Below are 25,760 nucleotides of genomic sequence, written 5' to 3' on the forward strand. Positions count from 1 at the left end.
CCAGCAGGGAAGGTGACAAGTGAGCGGGGCGCACGGGGGTGGGGGTAGGGGTGGGGGAACGCCGAGTGGTGGGTGTCCTTGAAAAAGCGCGCCCGGATGGCTTTGTGCGCCCCCCCCCCCGCAGTGCGGACTCCAGACCAGACGGACACTGGGGTTCCCCAGAGTCAGGAGCGGGGAGGAGGCTGAGGAGGAGGCGGAGGAGGGGGAGGTCCCGGGGTCCCAGCTGAGCGCGGCCGGGGGACAGAGGCGGCGACGCCGGGGCCGCGATGGCCGCCCGGGCTCCTTCCCGGGCAGGGGTGGGGATGCTGAGTCACGGGGCTGTCACCGCTCCGCACCTCTCCGCAGCCCTCCGGGGGCTAAAGCAAAAGCGAAAGCGGATGCGCCTGGCGGGCGGCCGGCCCGCGAGCCGCGCTGGCCACCTCCCCCGGGCCTCGGTGTCGCACGCGCGCTCGGCCCGGGGCGTGCGGCGATGACCCGGCTGCGGCCCCCCCGCGGCCGCCCGGCCCGCGCGCTCCCCGCGCTGCTGCTGCTGCTGCTGCTGCGGACGCCGGCGACGCGGGGTAGGGAGCGGCGTGCGCCCGGCGGGGCGGCGGGGGGCGCCGGGGCGTCGCGGGTGACCGCACGGAGCGCCGCACCTCCGCGCGGGGCTGGGAGTCCGTGCCCGCGGGGACGCGGTGCGCGCCCGCCCGGGCCGGGGAGGGGGCTGGCGACACGTGCCGGGGGACACACGCGGGCAGCGCCGCAGCCTGCGCCCGGCTCGGCCACGGGAGGGAACGGGGCGGCCCGCGCGGGCTTCCCAGCCAGGGCAGGACTGCAGTTCAGATGAGCCCGGCTTGGCCCCCGCCGCGCGGCTTGGAGGTGCGCCTGGAGGCGCGCGCGCGGGCGCTTCTCCGAGCCCACCGGGACCGCTGCGCGCATGTCGCACGGCGCGCGGACGGGGAGGGGTCCCGGGGAAGGCGACCCCTCTCGACCCTCAGGCCAAAGTTAATTATGTAAGTGGGTAGCTGCAAGGATGGGGTAGGGACTGTGTCCCTGGAGAGGAAAAACCTCTTAGGGCAAGTTGCGCACCTGGGACGTGGAAACAACTCCCAATCCTCAAGCAAGCAGGAGGCTGACAGAAGGCACGGGTGGGTGGGGCAGCCTGGAGTCTACACTCGCAGGAAAACGGGCGGGAAATCTGGTGATTGCTTGGTGCTAGATCTGATCTCAACAGGAAGACTTGCTAGGGCTTTGTGCCCGGAGCCAGAGGAAAGGGGAGAAAGGGTAGGTGGGTCTGGCTGTATCCTTGTTGGTGCTTCTTAATCTTTTTACAGTCAAGGAGCTCTTTGAGGGTCTGATGACAGCTATGAACCCTCTCCCCAGAAAAATTCATGAATTCACATACTTACAAAATGCGCGCGTGATTTTGGGCACTCCACAGGGCTCTCTATGAGAGAGTTAGATTGGCACGATCTCTGTGCATTTTTAGGCAAGACGCCCAATAATTTACATCCAGCAGGGCCAGTCTGCCCAGGACGTGGCTAGAGCCATTTCCATCCACAGTTGCTGCTGCCTGGCTGGGTCTGAACTTTCTAGATCTGCAGGGTTTCATGAAGTTTCGTTTTCACTGAGGCTGTGATGCTTGGATTTTCCCCACATCTGAGAAGCTGGGTTACGTGGGTGACCTGGTCATTTCCTCCCATCTGGCTAGCCAGTGACAGGCATGACCCAGGAGGAGACACCAGCTCCACTGCAGAACAGGAAAGTGAAATGCAGTTGTAGTCAGAGCCCAGCAAAGACGAGGTGTCTGCCTTACAGCGGAGGGAGAGCCAGAGGGGAGATCTCTGGAGTTCATCAGCTACACCTGGCCCTGCTCATCCACCTTATAGAGGTGCAGCTCCTTAGGCCGGGCGCAGTGGCTCACGCCTGTAATCCCAGCACTCTGGGAGGCCAAGGCGGGAGGATTGCTCAAGGTCAGGAGTTCGAAACCAGCCTGAGCAAGAGAGAGACACCCCCCCACCCCCCACCCCCGTCTCTACTAAAAATAGGAATTAATTGGCCAACTAACAATATATATGTAAAATTAGCCAGGCATGGTGGTGCATGCCTGTAGTCCCAGGGAGGCTGAGGCAGGAGGATCACTTGAGCCCAGGAGTCTGAGGTTCCTGTGAGCTAGGCTGACGCCATGGCACTCTAGTCTGGGCAACAGAGTGAGACTCTGTCTCAGAAAAAAAGAAAAAGAGGCTCAGCTCCCAATGTTTGTTTTCGGTTTTGTTTTTCTAACAGCCTTATTGAAGTGTGACTGACACACAATAAGCTGCATGTACTTGAATTGTGCAAGGTGCTAAGTTTAGAGGTAAATGCATTCACCCGTGAAACCAACACTGCACTCCAGAGAGCAAACACACCTATCACCGCCAGAAGCTTCCTGCATCCTCCCTGCCTCCCACCCCACCCATCTCCCAGACAACCATTTATCTGTTTTCTGTCACTGTTGATTTGTGGCACTTTCTAGAATTTTATATAAATGGAATCATACAGTGTATCCTCTTTCTTGTGTGGCTTCTCTCACTCGTAGTGATTATTCTGAGAACGTGTCCAGCTTGTAACTTGTACTGAGTATTCCTTTCCATCCCTTCGTAGTATTCTGCCCCATGGCAAGCCCACCGTGTGTTTATCCATTCACTGGTTAATGGACATCTGCGTTGCTCCCAGGTTTGGGCTAGTACGTAGAAAGCTGCTATGAACCTTCCCATGCAGGTTTTGGTGTGGACACATGCTTTCACTTCTCTTGGGGCACCAATGATTAGGAGTGGAGTGGCTGGGTCCTGTGGCAGGTATATGTTAAACTTTTTAGGAAACTGCCAAACCATGTTCCAAAGTGGTTGTACTATTTGACATTCCCACCAGTAGCCTAGGAAAGTTCCAGCTTCTCCACGCCCTTGTCAGCACTTGCTGCGATGAGTCCTTTTACATTTTACCCATTCTGTTAGGTATGCAGTGGTCTCTCATTTTTTTAATTTGTGTCTTCCTGGCCGGGCGCGGTGGTTCACGCCTGTAATCCTAGCTCTCTGGGAGGCCAGGGCGGGAGGATTGCTCAAGGTCAGGAGTTCAAAAACAGCTTGAGCAAGAGCAAGACCCCGTGTCTACTAAAAAAAATAGAAATAAATTAATTGGCCAACTAAAAAATATATAGAAAAAAGTAGCCGGGCATGGTGGCGCATGCCTGTAGTCCCAGCTACTCGGGAGGCTGAGGCAGGAGGATGGCTTGAGCCCAGGAGTCTGAGGTTGCTGTGAGCTAGGCTGACGCCACGGCACTCTAACCCAGGCAACAGAGTGAGACTCTGTCTCAAAAATAAATAAATAAATTAATAAATAAATAAATAAATAAATTTGTGTCTTCACAATAACCACTGATGTTGAGCATCTTTTCCTGTGCTTATTTGCCATGTAGGTATCTTCTCCGCTGAATTCTCTGTCCAAATCTTTTCGCCCCTTTGAAAATTGAGTTGTGTCATTACTGAGATTTGAGAGTTCTTTATGTATTCTGGATATAATGCCTTTATCAGGTGTATGATTTGCAAATAGTTCCTCGGAGTCTGCGGCTTGTCTTTTTGTTCTCTTAACAGTGTCTTATGAAGAGCAGAAGTTTTAAATTTTGATGAAGTCCAATTTATTTGTTTGTTTTCCCATATATTATGCTTTTGGGTGTTGTATCTGAGAAATCTCTAGCCTAAAGTTACGGTGGTATTCTACTGTGTGTTCCTCTAGAAGTTTTAAAGCTTTAGGGTTGACGTTTATGGCTGTGATCCATTTTGAGTTAATTTGTGTATAATGTGAAGTATGGATGGAAGGTTGTTTCTGTTTGTTTTTTGCATATGGATATCCAATTACTCCAGCACCATTTATTGAGAAGATTATCCTCACTGATTTTCTCTGATACCTTTTGAACATCAGCTGTCCATGATGTGTGGACTTGTTGGAGTATACAGCAGGCTTTCTTGCAGAAATTGGCCAACTGATTCCAAAATTCACATGTAAATGCAAAAGACCTCGTATAAGCAAAACAACTTTTAAAAAGAAAGGAGTTGGAGGAACAAGACTCCCTGATTGTGAGACTTAATTATAAAGTTACAGTAATCAAGACCGTGTGGCGTTCGTATGAAAATGGGCAGAGAGTTCACAGAGCAGAGGACTCCTGGTGTTTTTCAGGGAGCTTGGAAAGGAAGTGGCCCCAAATTATTAAGTTTGCCACTTGGTAGAAAGATTCTGGCAGGAAAAATATAGAGAACAACTCATCTCTCATCAGGAATTGAGTAAACAATGCCGTCTCCAATTTGTTCGTGCTAATTCAGTAGGCGTGCAGTGCTAGTAGGCACGGGAAGTTGTTGTGAGTCTGTTCTTAAAGGCCTAAATTGGAGGGAAATTCACATGTTCAGCACTCTGGAGGCTTTACCCAAACGTTTATTTTTTTTTTATTTCAAATCAATTTTATCTAGTTATTACTGCTTTTGTGCTGCTACTGATAGCAAAAAAAAAAGTGATAAAAACTTAAATGTACAAAATATATTGATTAGGTTGATTTATTGAAATCAACCTAAATGTTCAATACTTGAGGATTGCATAAATAAAATGGAATTGCTTTCACATAGTATGCATCATTTTTCACTTGAAGATCCAGAATCGAATAGGAAGATATTATGTGTCAGGCAGATGTGTGCATTTATCTGCCTTTTCTTATTTTTCTGCCATAATTTGAATTATTTTTGAATAAGGAAAGCAAATAAATAAAGCTACACAAGAGATATCACAATAGCGATCTAGAATTTTGGAGTTTTTTCTAATGTATCTTTAATTAATTATAGGTGATCTTCTTGTTTGGCAGGGTTTTCCTGACATTATACATTTTGCAGCACAACTGTATTTTTTTTTTTTTTTTTTTTTTTTTTTTTTTTTTTTTTTTGAGACAGAGTCTCACTTTGTTGTCCAGGCTAGAGTGAGTGCCGTGGCGTCAGCCTAGCTCACAGCAACCTCAAACTCCTGGGCTCAAGCGATCCTCCTGCCTCAGCCTCCCGAGTAGCTGGGACTACAGGCATGCGCCACCATGCCCGGCTAATTTTTTATATATATCAGTTGGCCAATTAATTTCTTTCTATTTATAGTAGAGACGGGGTCTCGCTCTTGCTCAGGCTGGTTTTGAACTCCTGACCTTGAGCAATCCGCCCGCCTCGGCCTCCCAAGAGCTAGGATTACAGGCGTGAGCCACAGCGCCCGGCCAGCACAACTGTATTAACTCCCCTTAGAGGCAGACAAAACAATAAAGAAAAAAAATAAAATAATTAAAAATTTCAATGTTCTAATTTATAAATAAATAAATTTTGCAAGTCGCTGAAAATGCCGTTTTATAAAGTCACTACGTGTAACATTTTGTGCGGACTTTACCAACACTTTATAATCCTTTACAACTTTTTTTAAAAACAATTCTTTATTGTTGGAGCTGTGGTGAGGGTTTACTTGCCTCCTGACTGTTGGACTTTTAGTTTGTTTTAGAATGTTTGATGTCCTGAACAGCGCAAAGTAGGAATAACTGGAAGACACTGAGCCATACAGGGGAAAAAAAAAAAAGAAAGAAAAGCAAGGAGGAACCCCTCAAGATCCAGAAAATAGCTGAAATGTTTCTGGGAATATTCTTTTTCAATCAAATCATCATTTCGACTAACTTGTTTCAGGCTAAATCACGTTAGCCAAGTTGATCTCATCAAGCAGTACATGGCTCAATGAATAAATATAGAAAATCCCTGGGTCTACATACGTCCTAGGAGTCATGCCAGCGTGGTTCCCTGCACGAGGTTGATGTGATGTGAATGCTTCTCCTTGGGACAGCTGATTCCCTTGGTGCAGTGGGATTCTGTGCAGGGATGGAGCTGCGTGGTGGGAGGAGTGTGCAGCACGAGCTGTAGCCAGGGTCGCTTTGCAGTGGCTCCAGTGAGTGAGGAAGAAACCCTGGGCCCAGGCAGTGTTAACACAGGAGACAGGCGGGGCCAGGTACCCTCTCGAGTCCGGGAGGTGTGGAATGTGGTTCATTCTTTTCCTTTCCTTGGCTCTTCAGCCCACAGCCCCCTCCTCCACCCTTGCAAGCCTCCCAAAGTCATCATTCACGGGTTCCAGCTGGGATGGGATTCACTGCAGAGGTGGGTTGGGGAGCTCAGCTGAGCCTGAGAGACAAAGAAAGGAGTCCTTGGGTTTTGGATAAGGATCTGGGTGCAGTCTGTACTGACAGCCAGCTGCAAAAGGAAGCGTATTGTTGGCACGGCTGGCACTTCTGCTAGGAAAATAAGGAAGGAGAACGGATCGCTGTGAGTGCAGAGGCCTTTGTTCTTTTGGGGACGTCCACTTCACAGTGAGCTTCTTGGGGGCAGGAACCACATGTGACACTTGTTAGTGTCCCCCCCACCCCACCCCCACCCCTGCCCCTGGCAGGTGGCAGGCATTGGAATGGTAGAAATTGGTGAAAGGAATGCTGGAATGAGCTCTGACTTTCCTTAAGGGACAGGAAGGGCGAGCTCACCTGCCCGCCTCCGATCTCTGGCTGTGAGACCAGGCCAAGGTTCCTCGCTCCTATTAGACTCTGTAAATCAACCTGGTAGATAAGGAAGTTTAATTCACCTGTTCTGGGAAGCAGAAAGAAGCATGGCCTTACACTCTATTTTGATGACTGCACATGATCGTTAGGACTTGTTGTATATGTTTTTTTGGCTACCTAAGGGTTTTGAAAATCCTAGAACGTTCAGTTTACTCTAATTTCCATCACCTCGTCGTTTCAGTATATGTTTCCGTAAGCCACTAACTTCATAAAATACCTATTGTGTACACGGGTCAAAACATGAGAACGCCAGAGAACTATGAAATATATGCACTGCCTTCGAGGGGGTTATGATATCGTAAACGAGGTGGCATTTGCTTATAGTGAACACCTAGGGAACGATGTTATGAGAAAGCATATGGAAATGATAACTGAGGTATCAGAAGAAGTGATTAAGGCACGTGGAAATGAAACACTATTGCTACAACTAGACGTTTTGTCTCCAATGTGGTTCTGAGGCAATCTAGCTTTGCAAAGTAAGTAACGGGCCACCATTTGGCTGGTTGAGTTGACTGCAGTGTACTGATATCTTTGTGTAGTCAAATGTCAACTGTTCTTGGCTTTCTCTTAACTTTGAGGACTGTTCACAATGGAATGACCACTGGTAGACTTCCTTTATCAGCAAAATGACAGAGTGGATCCTAAAAATACCTCCTGCTGCAAAACACCCAGAAACGGAGACTAATAGAGCACAGATGTCTTTTTAAGTCCATAGGTGAGAGAAGATAATCCATTGTTTAATGCTATTTAAAGATAATAACAATGTGTTGTGGGGTGCATAATTTGTGTAGAAGCAAAATGTATGGCAACAACAGCACAAAGGCTAGGAAGAGACAAATGGAAATCTCCTGTTTTAGGTTTTATGCTATCTGTGTAAAGTAGTATAATATCACTTGAAGGAAAACTGTAAAGATTTCTAGGCTGGGCAAGGTGGCTCACGCCTGTAATCCTAGCACTCTGGGAGGCTGAGGCGGGTGGATTCCTTGAGGTCAGGAGTTCAAAACCAGCCTGAGCAAGAGCAAGACCCCGTCTCTACTATAAATAGAAAGAAATTAATTGGACAACTAATACATATAGAAAAAATTAGCTGGGCATGGTGGCACATGCCTGTAGTCCCAGCTACTCGGGAGGCTGAGGCATGAGGATTGCTTGAGCCCAGGAGTTTGAGGTTGCTGTGAGCTAGGCTGATGCCATGGCACTCACTCTAGCCTGGGCAATAAAGTGACACTCTGTCTCAAAAAACAAAAACAAAACAAGACAAAAAAAACACAAGATTTCTAGTATAGGCCCTAAAGCAACCACTAAAATAATACAACAATGAGTTATAGTTAATAAGCCAACTAAGGAGATAAAATGAAATCATAAAATATACTCGAATAATTCATGACATGTTTATCTCAGTAGAAAATCATGTGGGATCTACAAAAATACTGTTAGAATAAGTGTGCTTAACAAGGTTGCAGAATACACGGTCAAATATACCAAAAAAAAAAAAAAATCAATATACAGAATCCCAGCAACAAACAATAGGAAATTGGAGTACAAACAACACTATTTGCATTGGCATCAAAACGTATTAAATACTTAGGGGCACATCTGACAAAAGAAGTACAGAGGCTTCCACACTGACATTATACAATATTTCTGAGAAAAATGACAGAAGACAAACAAATCAAGAGAGATGATGTGTTTGTGGGTTTTGACAAGACTCATCAATATGATTGTCAGTTTTTCCTCAAACTGATCTGCAGATTTAATGCAATGCCAATCAAAATTTGGGCAGGCTTTTTTGTTTTTGCAGAAATTAAGATGCCGATTCTACAATTCAGCAAAGGACCTCGAAGCGCAAACTCAACTTTTAAAATGATACAAAGGGCCGGGCGTGGTGGCTTACCGCCTGTCATCCTAGCACTCTGGGAGGCCGAGGCTGGTGGATCGCTCAAGGTCAGGAGTTCGAAACCAGCCTGAGCAAGAGCGAGACCCCGTCTCTACTGTAAATAGAAAGAAATTAATTGGCCAACTAATACGTATAGAAAAAATTAGCCGGGCATGGCAGTGCATGCCTGTAGTCCCAGCTACTCGGGAGGCTGAGGCAGGAGGATGGCTTGAGCCCAGGAGTTGGAGGTTGCTGTGAGCTAGGATGACGCCACGGCACTATAGCTCGGGCAACACGGTGAGACTCTGTCTCAAAAAAATAAATAAATAAAATAAGATGATACAAAGTAGGAGGATTTACACGCCCTGACTTGCAGTTACTGGGAAGCTGCAGTAATCAAGACAGCACGGCACTGGTGGGAAGACAAACAGGTCAATGGCATCGAATGGCGAGTCCAGACACAAACACACACACACACACACACACACACACACACATGCTCGGTCCTACGCAAATATGTTGGCGGCCTACCGCTGCTGGAAGAAGGGAGGAGGAAATTTTCCAAAACAGAGCCTGCCGAAGATACAAGGGAGAGGTTGGCTCCCCCTCTGCAGGGAAGAAGCAAAATAACTGAAAGCTCCAACTGACACAGGAGTCCCCCCCTCCGCCGAGACTCAGGACAGTGGGCGGCTGTCCTCAGCCCCACTCCCACCCCGCAAGCAGGCACCAAGTGCCCAGCATGGCCATCTGTGGACCAGGGTGGGTCGTGGGGGTGGGTGACTGTGGTTTAGGCACATAGTGGACAGAGGATGAGGGTGGAGCAGAACATTGAAGAAAACCCTCTGAGAGACGCAGGGCAGCGGTAGATAACCCTAGAAGGATTCCAAGCCAGTGGGGCTGGCGGGTAACCATAGCAACAGCAGAATCCAAGCCCATCTCCGGAACTGCCTGGATCGGCTCCATCCTCCTCCCCTGCACCAACCCCCTCCCCGCCCCCCGACACCCCCCGCCCCCCGCACTGTCAGCCAAGGCGAGGACATGTCTGTCCCCAGCCCATCGGGCAACGAACGCCTGGGACGGGAAATGAACAGAGGAACCGCCACTCTGACAGAGGAGAAGGCTCTGGGACAGGGCTTGAGTTGCAAGAACAATCTAGAATTTGAGATTTCTCCCCCATCATCCCCTACCCAAGGGACAGGCACAGCCCTCACCTGAGTGGGAGGAGCCCTGGCATAGGAGCCTTCAGCTTCAGAGGCAAGAGCAGAGTTCACGGAATTCCAGCGAGGATAGGTTAGTGACGTTTGGGACATTGTTCGTAGGGATGTAAGTGTAGCCTCTTTTGTGAATTACTCATTGTGTCCTTTGCCCATTCATGCCATGAGGCATGTCTTTGTGTTAATTTTATGAGAGTTCTTTTTTTTTTTTTGAGACAGAGTGTCACTTTGTTGTCCAGGCTAGAGTGAGTGCCGTGGCATCAGCCTAGCTCACAGCAACCTCAAACTCCTGGGCTCCAGCGATCCTCCTGCCTCAGCCTCCTGAGTAGCTGGAACTACAGGCATGCACTGCCATGCCCAGCTAATTTTTTCTATATATTTTTAGCTGGCCAATTAATTTCTTTCTATTTATAGTAGAGACGGGGTCTCGCTCTTGCTCAGGCTGGTTTTGAACTCCTGATCTCGAGCGATCCTCCTGCCTCAGCCTCCCAAGTAGCTGGGACTACAGGCATGCGCCACCATGCCCGGCTAATTTTTTCTATATATTTTTAGTTGACCCATTAATTTCTTTCTATTTTTAGTAGAGACGGAGTCTCGCTCTTGCTCAGTCTGGTCTGGAACTCCTGAGCTCGAGCGATCCTCCCGCCTCAGCCTCCCAGAGTGCTAGGATGACAGGCGTGAGTCACCTCGCCGGGCCTGTCCCTTTACTTTTTAACTTAACACTGTATCCTGGAGATTTCTCCACTTCAGTGCACAGAGAGCTCTCTTAGCCCGTTGTGAAAAGCTAGGCCATCCTTCGCTGTGTGGCTGTACTGTCACTGACTGAATAAGTCCTCTCCTGGTGACGTGCACGGTTATTTACAGACGCCGGCTATTATAATCAATAACTTTGTGTGTACTCACTGCTCAAATAGGCCAGTATATCTGTAAGATAAATTCTTGGAGGTGGAATGGCTGGGTTGAAGGGCACATTGTAACAGCGTTCCCTTTGTATGCAGATATAGCTGTGCGATAAGTTACCAGAAGTAGAACTGCGGGGTCAGAAAGCATGTTCATGTATAATCTTTAGAGAGATTGTAAATAGAGCTCATTAGAGTTGCGCAAGCAGTATGAGAATCCCTTCTTGACGTACAAGGAATATTGCTCAACTTTCAGTTCTTTCTCCAACTTGGCAGCTGAAAGTGCTGGCTCAGGTAGCTTTATTTTACATTGCTTCCATTACCCATGAGATTGAGCATCGTTTTCTACATTTAAGAGCCATTCGTGGCCGAGCGAGGTGGCTCATACCTGTAATCCTAGCACTCTGGGAGGCCGAGGCGGGCAGATGGATGCAGGTCAGGAGTTCGAAACCAGCCTGAGCGAGACCCTGTCTCTACCAAAAATATAAAGAAATTAATTGACCAACTAAAAATATATACATACAAAAAATTAGCCAGGCATGGTGGCTCATGCCTGTGGTCCCAGCTACTTGGGAGGCTGAGGTGGGAGAATCGCTTGAGCCCCGGAGTCTGAGGTTGCTGTGAGCTAGACTGACGCCACGGCACTCACTCTAGCCTGAGCAACAAAGCAAGACTCTGTCTCAAAAAAAAAAAGAGCCATTTGTGTTTCCTCTTCTGGAAACTGCCTGTTTGTACCTTTTTCTGATTTTCCTATGGGATTTGGTGGTCGTTTCATTGATTTCCAAGAGCTTTTTACGTATGAGAGGAATTTGCCCTATGTGATGCGGGATGCTGTTTATTTTTCATTTGATCTTTCTGGGCCATGGGTGCCCTTCCTGAATATCTTCCACACGCTTGGCACTCGGGGCTTATGAGGCTTAAGGGGCCCCTGGGACTAGCCGGCCCCGGCCCTAGAGTGGCTGACCACTGCCCGCAGGTCCCCAGAAAACGCCTGTTCACAGCGGCAGTCTTTTCATCCCTCCCCTCCACTCTTGCAGGCATCACGTGCCCTACGCCCACCTCCGTGGAACACGCGGGCATCCGTGTCAAGAGCTACAGCGTGCACTCCAGGGAGCGGTACGTGTGCAACTCGGGTTTCAAGCGCAAAGCCGGCACGTCCAGCCTGACCCAGTGCATGTTCAACGAGACCACGCAGACCGCCCACTGGACGGCCCCCAACCTCAAGTGCATCAGTAAGTAGCCAGCCCCACTCTGTGCCCACCCCCGACAGGGTTGCCAGCACAGCAGGGCCGGGCCCGGGGGCCCCAGAGACCTGTAGGGAGGTCTGAGGCCAGATGCACCAGTAGGACCCTCAACGACACCTGCTGGCGTTGGAAATGCACGCGTGTTAGTGTCACCCGGTTCGGGGCTCACTTCCTGGCTCTGCCACCTGCATCCTCGAGGCCTTGGGCAAGGCTCTTCCTTAACCTCCTGGAACTCTGCTTCGTCACCTAGAAAATGGCCCCGACGCCAACACTGTGGGCCGGAGGAGGATTAAGAGAAGATGGTAAACATTAACTACCATGTTTCCCCAAAAATAAGACAGGGTCTTGGCTGGGCTTGGTGGCTCACGCCTGTAAATCCTGGCACTCTGGGAGGCCGAGGTGAGCGGATTGCTCGAGGTCAGGAGTTCAAAACCAGCCTGAGCGAGAGCGAGACCCTGTCTCTACTATAAATAGAAAGAAATTAATTGGCCAACTAATATATATAGAAAAAAATTAGCCGGGCATGGTGGCACATGCCTGTAGTCCCAGCTACTTGGGAGGCTGAGGCAGGAGGATCGCTTGAGCCCAGGAGTTTGAGGTTGCTGTGAGCTAGGCTGACGCCACGGCACTCACTCTAGCCTGGGCAACAAAGCGAGACTCTGTCTCAAAAAAAAAAAAAAAAAAAAGACAGGGCCTTATATTTATTTTTCCTCAAGAAGACACCCTAGGACTTATTTTCAGGGGATGTGTTAATTTTTTTTTAAGTACAGTACAGCAGTCTACATTTATTCAAATATAGTCAAGTCGTCTTCTTCTGGAACATCATCATAACTCTCCAAACCCTGAACTCCATCCTGAATTTCTGCTTCCTGTTTCCTTCAGAACCACTGGCCCCAATCTCTCATGTCGAGCACTAGAGCTCTCACGGGGCGGATGAGAAGGGCTGCTCGTCTTCTTTCCCGCTCTGTGACGACACGCATGGGTTGTGCAGACGCGCTGCGCAGCCACGCCCGTCACTAGGGCTTATTTTCGGGGTGGGGCTTCTATTGTGCACATGCTTAGAAATCTCACTAGGGCTTATTTTATGGGTAGGTCTTATTTTCAGGGAAACACGGCATTAATTACCATTGATACTTAGTTTTGAGATTACGGTGACAAGACAGCCTGGGCAACATAGTGAGACCCTGTGCCTGTAAAAATAAAATGAAATAAAATAATTGGGCATGGTGGTGCATGCCTGTAGTCCCAGCCACTTGGGAGGCTGAGGCAGGAGGATGACTTGAGCCCGGGATTCGAGGCTGCAGTGAGCTATGATTGCACTGCTGCACTCCAGCCTGGGAGACAGAGTGACACCCTGTCTCAATAAAAAAAAAAAAAAAATGATGGTAGCAGGAGGATTTGCCTAGGACCAGGGCGTGTGCTCCAGGGGATGCCTGAGTCCCAGAGAGCTTTCCAGGTTCCTCGCCAGATTCAGGGACGCTGTGTGACTGACGTCCAGCAAGGATTTTTCTGTGTGACTCCCCCACCTCGGGATAACCATCCCGGAAGAAGCCAAACACTGTCAGGGCAGGGACGTTCGCTGCAGTTTCCAGGAACACTCAAGCCCTCCCCTGCTCCCCTCTTCCTTCCTCTAGAAAAATAGAGATTAGCCCACGGCCGCGGTCTGCGCCAGGGGTCCTCAAACTTTTTAAACGTGTGGGGGGGGACAGTTCGCTGTCCCTCAGACCATTGGAGGGCCGGACTACAGTTTAAAAAAAAACAAAAAACTGTGAACAAATTCCTATGCACACTGCACACATCTTATTTTGAAGTAAAAAAACAAACGGGCAAAAACACCCGCACGTGGCCCGCGGGCCGCAGTTCGAGGACGCCTGGCCTGGCTGCGCAGGGCCCTGGGGCTGTCCCCGTCCTGCTCCCTGGATGAGCCGGGCGGACACCAGAGGGAAGGCAGGGAGGAAGCCCTTCCCCTTGGGCTGGGGAGGAGGCGCCCAGACATGGGGGCAAGGGAAGGGGGACTTGGCGCGGCTGCCAGCAGCATCCATGGGCGGCGGGGGGTGTCTTCCCGCACCCAGGCGGGGACTCGGTTCTCTGCAGGGACTGTCATGTCTCCTCAAACCTCCGCGGGCTGCAGGCTCTGAACAGGGAGGAGGAAAGAAGAGAACCCGGAATCAGGGTTTTCGTGCCCCGGGACTGGGGCAATCTTCAGGTTCCGTCTAGTCCAAAGCGTCCCCCCAACTCCCTTCCGACCTCCACAAACTCCCTTCGTTTTTCCCCCCAACCTCTTATGCTTTAATAGATTTTCTTTTTCCTGCTAAGCAAACAGAATCTATCGAGTGATCATTTATCTTCCCATGAGAAACCAGTATTATAAAATTGGGTTGATAGCCATTCAGCCAAAAACCAAAGAAATTCGATATTTAACCTGCACAGTCTTTTTTGGAAATGCTAGAAAAAAAAAAACAGTTTGCAGCCAGGCGAGGTGGCTCACGCCTGTCTTCCTGGCACTCTGGGAGGCCCAGGCTGGAGGATCGTTTGAGCTCAGGAATTCGAGATCAGCCTGAGCAAGAGCGAGACCCTGTCTCTACTAAAAAACAGAAAGAAGTTATCTGGACAACTAAAAATATATACAAAAAATTAGCCGGGCATGGCGGCGCATGCCTGTAGTCCCAGCTACTTGGGAGGCTGAGGCAGGAGGATCGCTGGAGCCCAGGAGTTGGAGGTTGCTGTGCGCTAGGCTGACGCCACGACACTCACTCTAGCCCGGGCAGCAGAGTGAGACTCTGTCTCAAAAAAAAAAAAAAAGAAAGAAAAAAGAAAAGAAAAATAGTTTGCAGTCTGTCTTGGCATTCGAGCTGGGAAACATTCATTGTTGGTTTCTCACACTTGCAACCTGTCCTAGGAAGCCGAATCTCGCCACTGTAAACACGTTGACATATTCTGTGTGTGTCCAGTTCTGAGGCCACCCTGGGTTCCGCGCTTGGGATCATAAATGCCGTGTGGTTGTCCTCTTTCTAGGAGACCCCTCCCTGACTCACCAAAGGCCAGTGCCATTCTCCACGGCAACAACGGCAAGGGTGACCCCACAGCCAGAGAGCCCATCCCCTTCCGGAAAAGGTAGGAATGTTGGAAACTCTCTGAGGACTCCCGTTCGAATCCTCCCACCAACCCAGGGCCATCCTCCCCCACACAACCCCACGAATTCGCAGACCTCGGCCGCCAGCGCGCCACCGCGGATTTAGGCAGTAGCGCGGACGTTTTCATCGAAGCCGAGGGCCAGAATTTCCAGTGGGTTAATTTTCTTTTTGAAATCAAAGCTGCTTGATATGCATGCACACGATGCACCGCGGTGTACAGTGCACTGTCGGTGCGTCAGGTCCTGTTTAGCTGGAGACTCCTGCCCTCTCCGAGCACCAGAAGCGGTCTGAGCTTTGACCTGACTGGCGTGTTGGCTCGCCACGGCTTCACGGGTGCTGGCAGAGAAGGCCACGCTGCCAGGAGGGAGACTAGAAACCGAGAGCTTGGCATCTTTGCATCCATTCCCTTGTCCCCCGGGGACCTCCACAGCTGCCTGTCCGGGCTGCAGGGCAGGAGACAGAGCCCAGGCTCCAGGGACCTGGGTGTCTTGTCCTGGGCAGGAAACACGCCTGCTCTGTGCCGCAGGGGAGGCCCTGCCCCGCTTCCAAGGCACTTGCTGTAGAAGCATCCGGAGAAACTCCGGACCTCACGTTCCCTAGAGCCCTGGGCCGCTCGGTCTGCAAGATGTACAGAGTGTCAGAGACCCGTGCAGACTTGCCCCCAAGTCCTACACACTAGCAAATTCGTGGTCACTGCTCTACCCTACCGTGTTTCCCCGAAAATAAGACAGGGTCTTATATTTATCTTTCCTCAAGAAGATACTCCCTAGGGCTTATTTTCAGGGGATGTGTTATTTTTTTTTTTTAAGTACGATACAACCATCTACATTTATTCAAATACACTTAAGTCGTCTTCTTCTGGAACATCATCATCACTCTCCAGACCCCGAATTCCATCCTGAATGTCTTTGCGACTCTATTTCCTTTAGAACCACTGGCCCCAATCTCTCCTGTCGAGCACTAGAGCTCTCATGGGGCGGATGAGAAGGGCTGCTCGTCTTCTTTCCCGCTCCGCGACGACACGCATGGGTTGTGCAGACGCGCTGCGCAGCCACGCCCGTCATCAGGTCTCATTTTCGGGGTGGGGCTTCTATTGCGCACAGGCTTAGAAATCCTGCTAGGGCTTATTTTATGGGCAGGTGTTACTTTCGGGGAAACACAGTAGAAGCATCGCATGACACTGCCAATGATCTGTAGTTTGACAGAGTCTTACATGGTCTTCCAGCCCGATTTCCTCAGCACTTTCTCAGTGTTAAGAGAATTTGAAACATGGGACGCTATTTGCCCTGGGATAGCATGCCCTGCATCCCACAATACTTTGTTCTGTCATGTTCAGCTCCCGGTGTTCGTGCCGCATCACCAGGTCTGTGGCTCTCAGCAGCCAGAGTCTCCTCCTGCCCTGCAGGCACTGGCACATCTGTTGGCCTCATTCTGCCAGCACCGTCCCTCCCCTGGAGCACTGGGTCTCGGTCTGGGGTCTCCCGCTGGCCTGGAGGGCTGGCTGGGAATCGGGGGCTCTCACAGCCTCCCAGGTGGCTCTCAGGTGGCTAAGGACAGCAGGTGAGGGTGGAGGGAGAGGCTGGGCAGAGATTTCCCCTAGAGAGTGAGCTGCCCGCATGCAGATGGGGGAGGGCTCAGGTGCCGGCTGCATTTGAACCTGGGGCAATGCCCGAACGCCTTTGATCTGGCCACACCTGACTCACCCAAGAGATGAGAACTACCACGTTTCCCGGAAAACAAGACCTACCCATAAAATAAGCCCTAGTAGGATTTCTAAGCATTTGCGCAACAGAAGCCCCACCCCGAAAATAAGCCCTAGTGACGGGTGTGGCTGCGCAGCGCATCTGCACAACCCATGCATGTCGTCGCAGAGCGGGAAAGAAGACGAGCAGCCCTTCTCATCTGCCCCGTGAGAGCTCTGTTGCTCCGCATGAGAGATTGGGGCCAGTGGTTCTAAAGGAAATAGAGTCACAAGAAATTCAGTATGGGGCCGGGTGCGGTGGCTCACGCCTGTAGTCCTAGCACTCTAGGAGGCCTGAGACAGGAGGATTGCTCAAGGCCAGGAGTTCGAAACCAGCCTGAGCAAGAGCGAGACCCCATCTCTACTATAAATAGAAAGAAATTAATTGGACAACTAAAATATATAGAAAAAGTTAGCGGGGCATGGTGGCGCATGCCTGTAGTCCCAGCTACTTGGGAGGCTGAGGCAGGAGGATCGCTTTAGCCCAGGAGATTGAGGTTGCTGTGAGCGAGACTGACGCCACGGCACTCACTCTAGCCTGGGCAACAAAGCGAGACTCTGTCTCAAAAGAAAAAAACAAGACATTCAGGATGTTCAGGATGGGATTCGGGGTTTGGAGAGTGATGATGATGTTCCAGAAGAAGACGACTTCACTCTATTTGAATCCATGTAGATGGTTGTACCGCACTTTAAAAATATAACACGTGCCCTGAAAACAAGCCCTGGGGTGTCTTCTCCAGGAGAGATAAATCTAAGACCCTGTCTTATTTTCGGGGAAACACGGTATCGGGCAGCCTCTCCCAGCCCCACCTCTGTGTCCCGAATGCCTGGTCTGGTGTCCGTGGCTGAGACAAAGCCGCTGTCAAGAGCGCAGACGGGAGAGAGCAGGGGCTGGCATGGCCACGGGGCGCTCTGATGGGCTCTGTCTGCAGGGCGCCCGGAGGGCTGGCACCGGGGGTGGCGTGAGGCACCTGGGAGGGGGTGACAGAGGATCAGGGGTGTGAGGGCTTCTCCCAACATGTACGGCCGGGGGACCGTGGGAACGCCGGCCACGGCATCGTGTACGGAGAGCCGCGGGGCTGGACCTCACCTTCCCTAAGTCTGCCAGGATAGAGGAGCCGTTTCTCCTGGGAAGGGAACGGAGAACAGGTGTGCCTCGGCTTACAGCACAGGCGCGGCCGCCTGCCCAGCAGGGAGGAGGAAGACAAGGCAAGGCAGCCCTTCCTGGGACTGGAGCTAAGTCAGGGCACTGTCCTCAAATACACCCCGTCTCGGGTTTCCCCTTTATTTCAAAAAACTGTGCCAGCGTGTCAAACACAGTCAGCTTCCGGCCGCCGTCGTTGGCAAACACAGCTCCCCGCCTGGTTTGGGCTGAGTCGTTCCTGTCGGATGCGGCTTCTGCAGTAAACGAGCCTGAGCTGCATCAGATCTTTGGGGCGCCCCGAGGACCCCGTGTTCTGTGGGGCCATCGCCAGTGCCGGGGCTCCCCGGGGTGGACGGGAGCGGTTTGCGGGGGAGGGCTGGCCGGGGTGGACTCCCTGCAGCCGCTGGCTGCGCAGTGGCCCCTCTCTGCAGGAGCCGGGCAGAGAGGAGTCCAAATGTTCACGCTCTCCCCGTCTTGGAATCTCCTACCCGCAGCGTCATCTCCCGGGGCAGACACCACGGTGGCCGCAGAGACAGCCGTTGCACCGCACTCCCCCTCCAAGCCGCCCTCTGCAGGACCCCCAGGCCCGGGCGGGCAGGAGTCCTCCCAGGCCCCCTCCCAGACCACAGCCGCGGGGACCTCGGAAGGCACGCCCTCTGCCCCCCGCCAGCCGCCAGGTCAGCTCTCGCTCTTCTGCGCTGGGGGGGCCGGGGCCGCAGGCGCTGCCGCTCCCGGGATCCGGGCTGAGCTCTGGCGCGAGACACAGCTGCACGGCTCTATGGTGCCCCAGCCGCTGCCCCAGCCGCTGCCCCAGGCTCAGTCCGGCGGGGATAGCTAGAAAGCAAAGCCCACCGGCCAGAGGTCACTGCACCAGCCTGCTCCACCTGCCAAGACTCTCTATTTTTTTTTTTTTGCCAAGACTCTTTGAGTAACACCCGCTGCCTCCTATGGTGGCAGTGTACAGAAGTGCTCCTGCGGTGGCACAGCCTGGAGCTGAGATCTGGGGGGCAGAGAAGCTGCTGCAATCTGGGCCTTCTCTAGGGCATATGCGAATCCGGTTTTTTTGTTGAGACAGAGTCTCGCTGTGTCACCCAGGCTAGAGTGAAGTGGCGTCAGCCTAGCTCACAGCAACCTCAAACTCCCAGGCTCAAGCGATCCTCCTGCCTCAGCCTCCTGAGTAGCTGGGACTGCAGGCATGCGCCACCATGCCCGGCTAATTTTTTTTTTCCATTTTTAGTAGAGACGGGGTCTCGCTCTTGCTCAGGCTGGTCTCAAACTCCTGGCCTCAAGCGATCCTCCCGCCTGGGCCTCCCAGAGTGCTGGGATTACACGAGTGAGCCACCGCGCCCACCCCGATTCTTAAGTGTGGCCCAGACCCTTGGTCAGTCACCCTGCCTGTTCTTTGCTAAGACAAGCGTGCTTTCGCCAGCTGCCAGTGTCCCACGGGGCTGAGATGGGAACCAAGTTGTCCGTGATTTCTCCTGCTTCATGAGAAACTGTGCCTTCAGGACCCAGCCCCGACCCCAGCTCACTGTCGTCTCTCCTCCACAGGTGCTAATCCGTTCAGCTCCAGAAATGCCACCGGTAAGTATTCCCCTTGGTCCAGCGTGTTTGTGATCAGGGTGACCTCTGTCCCCTGAATGAATTCAACAGAAAATGGTAAATAGTAGATGCTCACATATTGCACGAGTGAGCCCACGATTAAGTGCATTAGAGGGCTCAAATGTTTTAAATAAATATTTAAGAAATGTAGTTCATGGTCTCATCGCCTTAAATATCCGCTGGTTCCCTCGGCAGCACTTACTGTCAGTAATTTTACACTGTTATTCCAATATCTGGTCTCTCATCCCTGTCCTTGAAGACTCCTGATTGTAGAGTAGAAGGTCAGGATGCAGCATTGACACGACCACATTGGTGGGCTAACCCAGGAGGGAGGAGTGTGTTGTTCAGGATGGTTTTGTGCCTCTAGTCTTCCATATCTGAGATGAAGTTGCTGCAGTCGACGTGCACAGCCTTTGACAGGGGCTGTGTTGCCTCCTTCAGCCGTTCATTGCCTGTAAACTGGGTTCCCGTTCTGTGCCCAGGTGTGGTCCTGAGCTGATGAGAAATGAGTGAGTGTCATTAAAACGCAAATGTCACTTTAAATGTACTCCAGTGTGTGGAACTGTAAAGGCTTAATTCGATCCAGGAAGTACTTTGAGTGTCTGCTCCAAACCCAGCATTGACGACGTGCTTCGTGCAATAGGATTTAGAAAAGAGGCCGGGCGCGGTGGGTCACTCCTGTCATCCTGGCACTCTGGGAGGCCAAGGCGGGATGATTGCTCTAGGTCAGGAGTTCCAGACCAGCCTGAGCAAGAGCGAGATCCCCCCCCCCCGTCTCTACTGAAAATAGAAATAAATTAATTGGCCAACTAAAAATGTATAGAAAAAATTAGCCGGGCATGGTGGCGCATGCCTGTAGTCCCAGCTACTAGGGAGGCTGAGGCAGGAGGATCGCTTGAGCCCAGGAGTTTGAGGTTGCTGTGAACCAGGCTGACACCCCCATGGCACTCTAGCCCGGGCAACAGAGTGAGACTGTCTCAAAAAAAAAAAAAAAAAAAAGAATTAGAAAAGAAACCACTGCCCAGAGTGATGAGTTGATGCTATTCTGTCAAAACCGCCTTGGCCACAAGCACTCTGGTCACAGCCAGCCGGAGCTACCGCCCCTGGTCGCTAAGGGGTGACTGTTCTCCGCACATTCCCAGAGGACACTTTTGTCATCTCTGCCATGCACTGGCCACTGGCTATCCCTGCTGTCCTCTGTCGGCACCGGAGCCATCTACACTGCTGGCCGAGAATAATCTACCTCACCTCTCGTCTTCCTCCCCTCTTCTCAATCCCACCAGATCTCTTCCCCTGCTTTCCCTCCAGTCCACACTCCCCCCAGGAAAGACCAAAGGGTGGAGAACAGGGCAGGAGCTTTTTAATCCATGGTCTGGTGACTCTGGTTTGAATTCCTTTCTAAATTTGCCCGGGGTACAGCTGGGAGAGGCCAGGGGTCCAGGAGGCAAGGCTCTGAATTCAACTCTTTGTTTCCCCTGTGACTGCGGGGCCAGCCCTCTTCTCTCTGCAGTTTGACTCTGCAGTTTTTATTCTTATTTGAAAAGAAACAGGAAGCAGGGTTGTGAAAGGAGAACCGCAGCTTACAGCAACTCGCATTTTCCAATAAATCGCTGCACAAACAGTCCGTGCCTGCCAGGCTCCCTAGCTGATGTCTTCATGCGGTTTGCCGTAGGGTATGTCTCTGCTGGGAGAAAAATGCTTTTTTTAGTCGTATGATCGTGAATGTCAAGTTCGAAGGCAATATTTTTCATGTTTCCTGTTACTTCTTTGGTAACAACTTTTACCGACAAGTTATGTTTTGGTTTGTTTCTATTTTATTGTTTCTTCTAATTACAGTGTGATTGCAAAACTATGAGGAAAAAAAACAGGAACATTTTTTACATTGAATATAAAGATTAGGACCGGGCGCGGTGGCTCACGCCTGTAATCCTAGCACTCTGGGAGGCCGAGGCCGGCGGATTGCTCGAGGTCAGGAGTTCGAAAACAGCCTGAGCAAGAGCGAGACCCCGTCTCTACTATAAATAAAAAGAAATTAACTGGCCAACTAGAAATATATAGAAAAAATTAGCCGGGCATGGTGGCTCGTGCCTGTAGTCCCAGCTACTCGGGAGGCTGAGGCAGGAGGATCGCTTGAGCCCAGGAGTCTGAGGTTGCTGTGAGCTAGGCTGACACCACGGCACTCACTCTAGCCTGGGCAACAAAGCAAGACTCTGTCTCAAAAAAATAAATAAATAAATAAATAAAAATAAATTTTAAAAACGAGACAATAAAATAAAGATTAGCTACATGTACTCTGTAGAGATATACAACTATTCTATACCATAATAGGCAGAGGAAGAGATTTGGTGAGATTGAGAAGAGGGGAGGAAGCTGAGGGGGGAAAGGAAAGTAAATATATATATATATATATATATTTCTTAAAAAGAAAATAAAAGATTATCTATAATCACACCACTACTTAACGCTTTGCTATAAATTCCTCCAGACTTTTCTGTGCGTATAGTCTCGCACACACAGTTTCTTGGAGATTATTTCGGGTTCATTTGTGTCTCAACCACCTTTTTTCACTTGCAGTATTGTAGACTTCTTTCCGTGTTAATCAGTGGAAATCTATTTCATAATTTTTAATAGTCGCGAATAGCATTGCATTGTATGGGTATCCACATTTTAATTAACTGATTTTCTTTCTTTCTTTCTTTCTTTTTTTTTTTTTTGAGACAGAGTCTCGCTTTGTTGCCCAGGCTAGAGTGAGTGCCGTGGCGTCAGCCTAGCTCACAGCAACCTCAGACTCCTGGGCTCAAGCGATCCTCCTGCCTCAGCCTCCCGAGTAGCTGGGACTACAGGCATGAGCCACCATACCCGGCTAATTTTATATATATATATATATATATATTAGTTGGCCAATTATTTCTTTCTATTTTTATAGTAGAGACGGGGTCTCGCTCAGGCTGGTTTTGAACTCCTGACCTTGAGCAATCCACCCACATCGGCCTCCTGGGATTACAAGTGTGAGCCACCTTGCCCGCCCAACTGATTTTCTTTTGCTAAGGGATTTAGATTAACATCCTGAAAATTATCTTAAACAATACTTGAGTGGATACCCCTGTGTATATTTCTCTATTCCCTTAGAATAAATTTCCTGGTGGAACTGGAGGGTCAAAGGGTATGGGCTTTGTTATATGTTGCAAACTGCCTTTGAGAAAAGTGGCCTCAATTCACACTCCGGGCCACAGAGATCTTGAGTGTCCCCCCATCCTCACACCCAGCTGTTTCCGGGAGCGTTGTGTTGGAAGGCCGAGCCCGGAGACATTTATCCTGGTGTATGTAAAAGGCGTGGACTGGCGGTCGTGCAGACGAAGGTCCCCAAAGCCCCCTCAGTCCCTGAGCCACGTGTGGCCCGTGGTCCCCAGCCAAGCTTCCGCTGTTCAGATGTCAGCGCTGTCGTCTTGCCCCGTACGGCAGCTGGGTGATTTTTGCAGGGAGGTTTCACGACGGGCGAATTGCCCACAGCTACAAGCGTTTTTTGACAGCAGTTCTGTCCCCCGGCCCCCAGGCTGAGCCCCCTTGCTCGTACATGAAGGCACCCCTCTTCCTGTCCTGTCTGTCCACCTGATATTTCAGGTGTCCCGTTCTTTCAACTCGGTAACAACATCCCTAAACCCTTACCTTCCCCTCCTCTTATCTGCAACACCTCTCTCAGAGCACCTTCTCTGCTCTTCTCCGTCATAAAAAGTTGCAAATGAAAAGAGTTGATGGTGGCCGGGCGCAGTGGCTCACGCCTGTCATCCTGGCACTCTGGGAAGCCAAGGCGGGAGGATCGCTCAAGGTCAGGAGTTCGAAACCAGCCTGAGCAAGAGCGAGACCCTGTCTCTACTATAAATAGAAAGAAATTAATTGGCCAACTAAAAATATATATAGAAAAAATTAGCTGGGCGTGGTGGCGCATGCCTGTAGTCCCAGCTACTCGGGAGGCTGAGGCAGGAGGATCACTTGAGCCCAGGAGTTTGAGGTTGCTGTGAGTTAGGCTGACGCCATGGCACTCACTCTAGCCCAGGCGACAGAGTGAGACTCTGTCTCATAAAAAAAAAAAAAAAAAAAGGATTGATGGTGAAACTGGAAAGAAATGGCACTGCATGCTACTGTCTGGCATCTGTGACATTGGAGCAAAGGGGTCCCTGTGCCGGGGACAGAGCCAGGGACAGAGCAGGAGGAGCCAGTCCCTGCCTGCTCCCCTCCCCCCTCCTCCCCCGCAGTCCCTCTCCCCTCCTGACCTGCTCTGTCACCCCAGGCGCCTTGCCCGGTAGGAGGGTGAGGATGAGGAGCAGGGCGAGGGGTAACCTGGGTGGGGACAGTTGCGGCCGGCAATGTCGGCAGGAAAGTGGGGCGCAGGGGCTGTGATTTTGCCCAGAGGCAGGATAAGGGGGACTAGCGTGGCCTCCAGAAATGTGAGCTGCGGGAAGCTGGTTGGGAAGAACGCCCACCCGCCCACCTCTGTAGAGGATTTTCCGACCCGCGGAGGGGGACGCGTCCCTGGGACTCTCGGGGTGCTCTGTTCTCTTGCAGTGACCATCTCCACCTCCGCCGTCCTGCTGTGTGTGCTGGGCACGGCTCTGCTGGCCTGCTGCATGAAGTCAAGGTGAGTAGCACGGGAGACCCACGCTGGCCGGTCCGTCCTTCCCTACACGAAAAGATGGCCCTCGGGAAGGACCCCTTTCCTGCCACGGACTCTCACACACCCCTTCCTTACTGGCTAAATACGCTAAGTAGCTGGCCCCTCCCCCCTTCCCTCCCCTTTCCTGCACTTCCCTACCCTTCCCGCCGCCCTTCCCTACCCTTTCCTGCCCTTCCCTGCCCTTCCCTTCCGGCAGGGCCCGGTGGCTCACGCCTGTAATCCCAGCACTCTGGGAGGCCAAGGTGGGCAGATCGCTCAAGGTCAGGAGCTCAAGACCAGCCTGAGCAAGAGCGAGACCCCGTCTCTACTAAAAATAGAAAAAAAATTGGCCAACTAACAATATATAGAAAAAATTAGCCGGGCATGGTGGCGCGTGCCTTTAGTCCCAGCTACTTGGGAGGCTGAGGCAGGAGGATCGCTTGAGTCTAGGAATTTGAGGTTGCTGTGAGCTAGGCTGACGCCACGGCACTCTAGCCTGGGCCACAGAGTGAGACTCTGTGTCAAAAAAAAAAAACAAAAAAAATAACCTGCCAATCATCTACTTTGCAGGCAAAGCTCCCGGCCGAACAACGTTGAGATGGAAACCGTGGAAGCTCAGCCGATGACCAGCAGCAGAGAGGAAGACGCAGAAACCGGCCCGCACGCCCTCTGAATCCCAGGGGGGACCAGCCCGGCCCCGCCTGCAGGGAAGAGCCCCATTCTGCTCTGGCTGCAGAGGACCGAGGGGACATGCAGGGCGGTGGGCACAGGAGCAAGCCCACCAGGATCACCAGGCGCCCCTGCTGGGATCCCACCACCTGTGCCTGTGCCCGGCCCACGTGTCTCCAGGATGAGCGGGTTCTCCAGCATGGGGATGGATGCCGCCCGCCCACCTGCCCACCGAGGGGGCCGGCTTCCCAAAGTCCGAGCAGCTGAGGCCCCCCCGGGAGAAGCTGGAAGATTCCAGGCAGGGCTTTTATTTCATCGTGACTTGTACTCAGGACAGCTCCTCGGCTCACTGTGTGTTCCGTCCCTCAACCTGACTTGCAGTTTGCAGAGAAAAGCAAAACTGAGGCTCTCAGCTACGAAGCTCCTCCTGGCTCGGGAGACGTCTGCAGGGGAGAATGCAGCGGTCGGGGCTCCCAGGACTCTGTCTGCAGCCGCCCCGCGTGGGCCGAAGGGGGGCCCAGAGAGACAGAAGGGACACTGGGCCCCGTGAATCCTCTGGATTCAAGCGTCAGAAAGAACAAAACAGAACGCACTGACATTTTACATGTCTGTGCATTTATATTTATGCTTTCCTTGTCTGTTATATCTACGTATTGTATATGATTTGCATTTTGGAAATTGTGCCTTGTAAAAATAAAATATCTATTTTCAATATTTAGCCGGGCCCGGTGGCTCACGCCTGTAATCCTAGCACTCTGGGAGGCTGAGGCGGGCGGATTGCTCGAGGTCAGGAGTTCGAAACCAGCCTGAGCAAGAGCGAGACCCCCGTCTCTACTATAAATAGAAAGAAATTAATTGGCCAACTAATATATATATAAAATTAGCCGGGCATGGTGGCGCATGCCTGTAGTCCCAGCTACTCGGGAGGCCGAGGCAGGAGGATCGCTTGAGCCCAGGAGTCTGA

The 25,760-nt window shown here is 51.4% G+C and overlaps 1 protein-coding gene across 2 annotated transcripts; it reads left to right on the plus strand.

Annotated features, from left to right (window-relative positions):
- The first annotated feature begins 208 nt into the window (after positions 1–208).
- On the plus strand, positions 209–25,514 carry IL15RA (interleukin 15 receptor subunit alpha). Of its 2 annotated transcripts, XM_075997710.1 has the most exons (8): positions 209–560; positions 11,649–11,843; positions 14,871–14,969; positions 18,369–18,551; positions 19,426–19,458; positions 24,040–24,112; positions 24,698–24,800; positions 24,914–25,514. In XM_075997710.1, exons 1-7 carry the CDS (start codon positions 470–472, stop codon positions 24,798–24,800), a joined length of 777 nt encoding a protein of 258 aa, XP_075853825.1. In that variant the 5' UTR covers positions 209–469; the 3' UTR covers positions 24,914–25,514. The 2 variants fall into 2 exon arrangements, with proteins under 2 accessions (XP_075853825.1, XP_012596662.2); XM_012741208.3 differs by having other exon boundaries at positions 24,698–25,514.
- The last annotated feature ends 246 nt before the right edge of the window (positions 25,515–25,760 follow it).

Source organism: Microcebus murinus, chromosome 25 (genome assembly GCF_040939455.1).
Source record: "Microcebus murinus isolate Inina chromosome 25, M.murinus_Inina_mat1.0, whole genome shotgun sequence".
Taxonomy (NCBI): Eukaryota; Metazoa; Chordata; class Mammalia; order Primates; family Cheirogaleidae; genus Microcebus; species Microcebus murinus.